The 9,327-nt window shown below is 40.1% G+C and overlaps 1 protein-coding gene across 1 annotated transcript; it reads left to right on the forward strand.

Annotated features, from left to right (window-relative positions):
* Window positions 1-2,115: 2,115 nt before the first annotated feature.
* LOC309890814 (uncharacterized protein) lies at window positions 2,116-9,099 on the forward strand (the record flags this gene model as incomplete). Its single annotated transcript, XM_082785220.1, has 3 exons — window positions 2,116-3,064; window positions 4,101-5,594; window positions 6,513-9,099. The coding sequence occupies 3 exons, from the start codon at window positions 2,116-2,118 to the stop codon at window positions 6,695-6,697; spliced, it is 2,628 nt and encodes an 875-aa protein (XP_082641346.1). The 3' UTR covers window positions 6,698-9,099.
* Between the last annotated feature and the right edge of the window lie 228 nt (window positions 9,100-9,327).

Here is a 9,327-nt window from a genome sequence, read left to right on the forward strand (position 1 = left end):
CAAAGCCCCAGTGGTTCGAGACAGGGCCCAAATCCCAGACACAGGCCCCAAACGCTAAACATATGCCAAAAAAAGTATTAGTGCTGGTGCCAAATGTTACAGACAGGCCCAAAAGCCCGAGATGCTCAAGGCTGAGACGTAACTTGGCTTTCTGAATTACTGGAAAGCAGCTTTCATTCTCAGATAATTGTGTGCAGGCTAGATAGGATGGGGCTTCAGGCACCTCTTCACCTGAGGAAACACACTGCCATCAGGCACCGCTGTGCCAGTGATATAGTATAAACTCACTTTAGGATAGAATAAAGCTTGTGGTTTGATATTGTATAAACTTACTTTAGGATAGAATAGAACTTGTGATTAAAAGTTAGCAAGGACAAAGTAAACAACATCTTGTTATCTGTAGACCTTCTGTTACGTTTAAGCATTTTGTTATTTGAAAACACCCCATTATCCGTTAACACTCAGTCAGGCTAAGACTTGAGATAACTTGAGTCAAATGTCTGTTATGTCTTGTTAACTGAGACATCCTGTTATCCGCCGACCCCCCAGTTAAACCGAAAGACAACTCAGCATTTTTACAGCCTGGAAAACAACTGATTAAGAAAGTGCATTACGAGGAAGACCTACGGCCTTCCTCCCAAAGACCACTGCCCACATCCTGGAGACCCTGGCCCACAATTCTTGGAAGGCTTTGCGCAAGCGCAAGGACTGATAAGCTGATTAGCATACGAAGCGAGGGTAGGCGGGGTTAGGTAATGAATATGTATAGGTGCTGATTGAATATTCATTGTTTCGCTGTATAAATACGAGATAGTTTGTCACTTCAAACATGCACGATAGGCGGAAGGATCCCCCGTGCATCCAGCGCTGCAATAAAGAATATACCACTTAAGGAAATTCGGATTTGATCTTTAAATCAATTTGGCGACCCAGATGGGACAACCTCTCTGCCGGTCCGCAGGACCCGCTGGGGACAGGACTTCCTAGGGTACCCCCGGGATTTCCCGGAGGGACTCCTCGACTCACCGGATCACTGCGGAGGCAGACAAGGACCCCATCATTGTAAGTGAGTATATTCTTTATTCTGGTTTGGTTTTCTGGTAGACCGGTCGTCTGGAACTGTCCGATAAGTCGGAAGGTGATCTTCTGCAGGACAGTGTTTGGTATATACTTTGTGGATAATACCACAAGTATATCTGGGGACCTTGATGTCCATCTGGATCTGGAACTGTCTGTAAGTCGGAAGGTGATCTTCTGCAAGGCAGTATTTGGTATATACTTTGTGGTAAGAACCATAAGTATATTTGGGGACCTTAAGGAAAGAGCTCGCTTTAAGGTCCATCTGGAATTGTGTTGCCTATTTTGGTTTTCTGACTCATGGATTGTGTTATTTAACTCTGGTTATTGTTACTGCGATCTTGGCTATTTTCTTGGTGATAATAATAAGTTTTGTGACGTTGTTATAAGAAAGATATCGTTACAGTGTTACATATTTCGGTTTTCTGACCTATGGCATGTGGAATTTGACTCTGATTATTGTTATTGTGACTTTGGCAATATCTCCTGGTAATAATAGTAGTTTTGTGACATTGCTATTGAAAGATACCTGCGTGCCCACATTTTTGTAAGTGATACATATATTCTGAAATTGTGAATTAGAAAATGGGGGGGCGAGAAAGCAGTGAAATTCCTAAGAAAAGTGCATTGGGCTGTATTTTAAGTCATTGGAAAGATATAGGAGGGGTCCCGGGTGGAGGTGAAAATAAGAAAACTCTGATAAAATATTGTAATCAGTGGTGGCCTCTTTACAAATTAGAAGAAGGAGAAAAATGGCCCAGAAATGGGACTTTGAATTATAACACTCTATTGCAATTAATGTTATTTTTAAGGAGGGAAGGAAAGTGGGATGAAGTCTCATATGCGGATATGTTTTTTACTCTGAGAAACCACACAGAATGGCAGAAGGAGTGTGGCATTAATCTGGCTCCACAAGACCCTTTAATCTTATCAATTGAAAAGGATATGAGGAGGAATGGAGCGGGGAAGATAAGGAGGTGTTGTTCGGCATGTAGCATTGGGCAGAGATGTTTAAAATTAAATGAGCCAGAGGAAAGGATGGAAGATTATGTTTTGCCACCTATGACTGGTGATGTACGTACTGGAATAGAAGTTGAAAAAGTAGAAAATGACATAGAATCTAAGGGGTTTACTCCGATAACTGCTCGTACACGGAGTAAATTAGGACCGATAATCCAAGCCCCTCTGCGGCAGGCTATGGGAGCTAACGGACCTGCTAGAATTAAAGTACCCTTCACAACTAATGAACTAGACTCTTGGAAAGAGGCAGTGACAGGGTATCGAGATGATCCAGAGACGGTGGCTAAAAGGTTTGAATTGATTGTGAAAAACTTAGACCCGGATTGGAGGGATATAGAGATAATGTTGGCTGCATTATCAGAAACTGAAAAACAGTTAATAGTTAAAGCTGCTAGAACGCTGGTACAAAGCCAGGTAGCCTCAGGAATTCTGCCCGGCACAGTGGAAGTACATGTGCCTAGGGCGGATCCTAATTGGGATTATAATGATGAGAATGATTATAGGATGCTAAAACGATATCAAGAATGGATTAGGATTGCTTTAGAAAATGCGATACCAAAGTCTGTGAATTGGTCAAGACTATATACAATAAAACAGGGAATCTCAGAAACCCCGTCAGAATTTCTTGAAAGGCTGAGGGCGGCAATGCAGAAGTTTACCACTATAGACCCTTCCTCAGAGGAGGGTAGACTTCAGTTAGTATCTCTATTTTTAGGTCAATCAGCAGAAGATATTAGAAGAAAGCTTCAGAAAATGAAGGAACCAGATGTAAGGGATTTAGAAAGATTAATAGAAGAAGCCTGGAGGGTGTTTAGAAATCGCGAGGGGAATGAAAGACAAAAGTTAGGTGAAACAATTGCAACTGCCACTGTGGCAGCCCTGCGAAAACAGGAAGAGCCTCTTCGAGGCAGGGGAAGGGGGGGAAGGATGATGCGATCCTCTTTGCGGGCTGAGCAGTGTGCCTATTGTAAAGGGGTAGGACATTGGAAAAATGAATGCCCGAAGCGGCAAGAGGGAAACAAGCTAGTAATGATTACGAACCAATGAGGGGGACCGGGGGACTCTACCCTAGCAGATCCACTGGTTAAACTTAAGCTAGGGAAATTGGAACAGGAGATGGAATTTTTAATAGACACGGGAGCTTCTTACTCAGTGCTGAACCAGAAACTAATACCAGAAGATAAAGACTTTGTGACTGTGATGGGAGCCACTGGCCAACAGGAAAAAGCCTTTTTCTTAAAACCATTGAAATATAAATTGGGAAAACAAATGGGAATACATAGATTTTTATACCTGCCTGGATCTCCAAAATCTCTATTAGGTCGAGATTTGTTAGAACAATTAGAAGCAGAAATTATCTTTGAAAAGGGGAAAATGGAATTAAGGATAGGTAGAAGAACAACTAATAAATGTGTTAAGCTTGGCACTAATACAAACAGACCCTAAAAGTGAAATACCCTTGGAGATCATAAATCAAGTATATCCAGGAGTTTGGGCCACTGAAGTTCCTGGAAGAGCTAAAAATGTGACCCCAATAATTATTAAATTAAAGCCAGGAGAGAAACCTGTTAAGGTTAAGCAATATCCTTTAAGGATAGAAGATAGGAAAGGAATTAAAGAGATAATTGATAGATTTATACAGTATGGATTATTGATTGAATGCGAATCAGAATACAATACACCCATATTGCCAATTAAAAAGGCAGATGGAAAAAGATATAGGCTAGTTCAGGATCTGAGGGCCATAAATAAGATCACTGAGGATATACATCCAGTAGTGGCAAACCCTTATACTTTGCTGACTAAATTAAGGAATAGTCAAGTCTGGTTTACCGTACTGGATTTAAAAGATGCCTTCTTCTGCCTACCTTTAGCCACTGAAAGCCAAAACCTATTTGCCTTTGAATGGGAAAACCCTGACTCAGGCAGAAAGACACAGTTAACGTGGACAGTGCTACCACAAGGATTCAAGAATAGCCCCACTATTTTTGGAAACCAATTAGCAAAGGAACTTGAAACTTGGATACCTCCGGACACTGAAGGTGCTTTGTTACAATATGTAGATGATCTCTTAATAGCTACCGAGACTAAAGAGAGTTGTATTCAATGGACTATAAGTCTCCTTAATTTTCTGGGTTTAAATGGATATCGAGTCTCTCAACAGAAAGTCCAGCTGGTTCAACAACACGTGACCTACTTGGGATTTGGAATTTCGGGAGGTCAGCGAGAACTAGGAACTGAACGTAAGGAAGTCATTTGCCGGACTCCAGAACCCCAAACGGTAAAGGAGCTACGAACCTTTCTAGGAATGACAGGTTGGTGTCGCCTTTGGATTTATAATTATGGACTAATGGTAAAGCCTCTATATGAATTGATAAAGATTAACCAGTCAAAGTTAGTCTGGACTGGAGAAGCACGAAACGCCTTTAAACAACTTAAACGAGAATTGATGCAAGCTCCGGCTTTGGGATTACCGGATCTCTCGAAACCCTTTTGGTTGTTTTCTCATGAGAGACAAGGGATAGCTTTGGGAGTACTAGCACAAAGACTGGGTCCCTATAAACGAGCAGTAGCTTACTTCTCTAAACAACTAGATGAAGTAAGTAAAGGATGGCCCGGATGCCTTCGAGCTGTTGCAGCTGTTGTTATCAATATACAAGAAGCTCGGAAGTTTACAATGGGACAGAAAATGACAGTGTTAGTCTCCCATACGGTCTCAACAGTTTTGGAACAAAAAGGAAATCATTGGCTTTCACCACAAAGATTTTTAAAATATCAAGCAATATTAGTAGAACAAGATGATGTGGAAATTGTGGTCACTAACATCGTAAATCCAGCTTCTTTCCTTAGCGGAACTCTGGATGAACCTATAACTCATGATTGTATAGAAACAATGGAGACTGTGTATTCTAGTCGACCCGATCTTAAGGAAGAACCTTTAGAAGATGCTGATGAATCTTGGTATACTGATGGGAGCAGCTTTGTAAAACAAGGACAACGTAAGGCAGGATATGCTGTTACAACTGCTCAACAGGTAATCGAGTCTAAACCATTACCCCCTGGGACATCCGCCCAGAAAGCAGAGATAATTGCTCTTACACGAGCACTGGAACTGGCAGCAGGAAGGAAAATAAATATTTGGACAGACTCTAAATATGCATTCGGCGTGGTACATGCTCATGGAGCAATTTGGAAAGAACGTGGATTGTTGACTGCCCAGGGAAAACAGATAAAACATGCTGAAGAGATTTTAAGATTGTTAGAGGCAGTAAAACAACCAGAAAAGGTAGCTATCATGCATTGTCGGGGACACCAAAAGGGGAATGCTGATTTTGAAATTGGAAATCGATTGGCAGATCAGGAGGCTAAACGGGCAGCTGAAATAATTGAGGTGAAGGCATTGTCTTTGATACCAGACGGTAAAATCCAAACTATGTACAGGAACCAAAAACCAAATTATACAAAAGAAGACTTAAAATTAATTGAAGATTTGAAAGGTAAAAAGAAACCAGATGGATGGGTATATTTAAAAGATAACCGCGTGATAATACCCTCTAATTTGATATGGCCCATAGTTCTTACAGAACATAATAAAACACACTGGGGAGCTGACACATTGCATAAGAGCATGAGTCAGACATTAGTGGGACGAAATTTATACACAACAATAAAACAAGTAACTCAAAAATGTAGCATCTGTTTACGTAACAACCCCAATACTAAGAATAGAATAAAATTTGGAATAATTGGTAAAGGAAATTATCCAGGACAACAGTGGCAAATTGATTTTTCAGAACTCCCTAGAAAAGGGGGGTATCGTTATTTACTGGTTTTGACTGACACGTTTTCTGGATGGCCTGAAGCTTTTCCCTGTCGAACAAATAAAGCAAGAGAAGTGGTTAAAGTCTTGTTAAATGAAATAATACCACGCTACGGGATTCCAGTAGCAATGTCTTCTGATAGAGGTTCACATTTTTGTGCACAAGTGGTGCAACAGATAAGTAAGATCTTAAAGATAGATTGGCAACTGCATACTCCTTATAGACCACAGGCAAGTGGACAGGTAGAAAAAATGAACCATTTAATTAAACAACAAATAGCTAAAATTGGACAAGAGGCTAATTTGTCATGGCCTCAATCCCTCCCTTTAGCATTACTCAGAATTAGAGTTAAACCTAGAGTAAAAGAGAATTTGAGCCCCTTTGAAATTTTGTATGGAAGGCCATATCAATTTCTGTTTAGCGGAGAGGATCTAACGCAGCTGGGATCAGAATATTTATATACTTATATAACTGCACTTCAAAAACAATTAAATAAAGTACATAAATTTGTTTTAGGGACCAGGGCTAGAGGGTTGGATCAACCAATCCACCCCTTTAAGCCTGGGGACTATATATATATAAAGACTTTTTCAGGACAACCCCTAGAGGAAAAATGGAATGGACCGTATCAAGTGTTGCTGACAACTCACACTGCTATCAAGATTAGAGAACAAGCTGCTTGGATCCACTATTCCCGAGTGAAGAAGGCTCCAGGAGCTCCTTGGAAAGTAACACCAGGTGACGACGAACTGAAACTAAAGCTTACTCGAACAAAATGAGGACATTAAGGTTGGGAGTATTTGGTAATATGGTTGGCAGAAGATTTGTTCATAGAATTGTTTTGTTTTTATGGCTTATAATTGTAATTGTGATTCAAGAAGATGCCTCTGTGATAATAGAGAATGGTGGGTGGCCTTGGACTGAAGCCGTAACAACAGAGGATAAGAATCTTAATGGAAAGTTATCAGTCATGGTCGTCTGGCGAACAAATGGTAACTATTTATATAAACCATCAGAATGGCGAAAATTAGGGGAAGGGTGGACACACCAAAGAACCATAGGGGATGAAATTAAAATAGGGTGTCAAATGTTTAATGGAACGACTGACGAGAAAGCAACGGGGATTTTAGTTAAACCAATTTCCAAAAATGAACAACAGGAGGGTTGTATTCGCCCAGGTAAATTGGATTGCTGGTATAATTTTATATTAACAGAGGATGTAGAAATTAGCTGTTTTTGGAATAATAATAATGGCCGACAGTCCAAAGTCAATAATGATGAGGGCCTCATGTTAAATTTTATAATATATGCGACACTTCCTACAACAGTGAGACCCTCTACAACCCATGCCCCACCTCTAATCAAACTGGAACCCAAAATTTATGAAACAGGCCCGTATGTAGTAAGGAACACGGGCCAACAGCAATTGTTATTTAATCCAGAATGGTCACTCAAGCGTGTTGAATTGCTAATACAAATCAACATCTCAGCAGTTCAACCAGCCTGTTCTCCTTTCTTAAGGACATCATTTGAAGACTGGACAATATGGTCACAAAAGCAAGTACATTTCAGGGGCAGGACACGGAGAGACTTAACTGGAATGCTAGGAACAGGGTTAGGAATTTTAAATGGCATTGATTCAGAAATATTAATGAATAAGCTAGCCACAGCAACAAGTGATTTGACAAAATTAAAACAACCCTTACAATCATCCTTATTGGCATTGGGAACTAGCCAATGGCAAGTTTCAAAGGTGTTACCGAAATGGGAAAATGCAGAAGACCAAGATCACAAACTAATAATAGATGCACTTAGTGTGATTCAAGATAATGTATCCTTAGCTCTTAGTTGTATGCAAGCACAGTTATGGTTGCAGGCAACGGCTGCCTTGATTATTAGGGAAGGAAGTGAAGGCATTTTTCCAGCTGAAATCCGAAAAGCAGTTTGGGACAATGCCAATGATTTTGAGAAGAAGTTCCAGTCTTGGTGGACCCTGGTGAATTTTACTTATGATCCCGTTGTTAACATGGCTACTGCCTTCGTGCTTACTATACGTAATGCTACAGTTCATGTTATTCACCCAATCCTTGCACTAGGATTAAACCATGAGAAGACAGTGCTTTATCCTTCGGAGCATAGAACATGGGCACGGATGGAGAATGGGAAATGGCAGTCTGTAAATCTAGAATCATGTGTTACACGGGAACAACAAGGATTTATTTGTGAAAGTAATACAATTGATGCTCAGGATGTATGTTTTGACACGGAGCAAGGTATCTGCCACTTTGAAATTCATCCAAATACTAGTCTAAAGACTGTGCTTGTATATGTTGGTCAAGGGTGCGTGTGTTTAAGAACTGCTTGTGATTTTGTAGAAATAGACAAGGAGAATATAACTCTCCATAACAGAAATCATTCTAATTTTTGTATTTGTAACTTTGTTAGAATCGTCGGGTGTGATTTTCTATATTTGGCACCAGTGGTATCCCACCAGCTGATCAAGTCTAACAACACAATGTATCATAAGTTACTACCTACACCTATTGGGATGAACCTCACACTAGTGAAGCAACTAGTTAGACACCAAGACCTGATTAGAATTTTAAAAGGTATTCAGGAAAGTGGAGAGAAGACTCTAATTACTGTCCATCATGATACAAAGGAAATAAGCAGAGTTTTGCAAAGGGTAAAACGGGACACAAGTCACAACTGGTGGGATACACTTTTTGGATGGTCGCCAACTGTAACTGGAATTTTGAACACATTGAGTCACCCAATTATTGTTTTATTGATATTAGTTGGTATAAGTTTAATATTGTCTTTTGTGTTACTTGTTTGGAATTGGAAATTGTTACGACAAATGTCCATGTTAACCTCCCTGACAAATGTGCATGGTAAGGTATTGAGGGGTACATATCATAAAGACTGGGAAGAAAATTTTCGTATTAAGTAAAAGAATTTACTAGATTTTCCAGAAAAGGGGGGAATGATATAGTATAAACTCACTTTAGGATAGAATAAAGCTTGTGGTTTGATATTGTATAAACTTACTTTAGGATAGAATAGAACTTGTGATTAAAAGTTAGCAAGGACAAAGTAAACAACATCTTGTTATCTGTAGACCTTCTGTTACGTTTAAGCATTTTGTTATTTGAAAACACCCCATTATCCGTTAACACTCAGTCAGGCTAAGACTTGAGATAACTTGAGTCAAATGTCTGTTATGTCTTGTTAACTGAGACATCCTGTTATCCGCCGACCCCCCAGTTAAACCGAAAGACAACTCAGCATTTTTACAGCCTGGAAAACAACTGATTAAGAAAGTGCATTACGAGGAAGACCTACGGCCTTCCTCCCAAAGACCACTGCCCACATCCTGGAGACCCTGGCCCACAATTCTTGGAAGGCT

Source organism: Aythya marila (genome assembly GCF_965140915.1).
Source record: "Aythya marila genome assembly, contig: HAP1_HAP1_SCAFFOLD_348, whole genome shotgun sequence".
In the NCBI taxonomy this organism is placed as follows: domain Eukaryota; kingdom Metazoa; phylum Chordata; class Aves; order Anseriformes; family Anatidae; genus Aythya; species Aythya marila.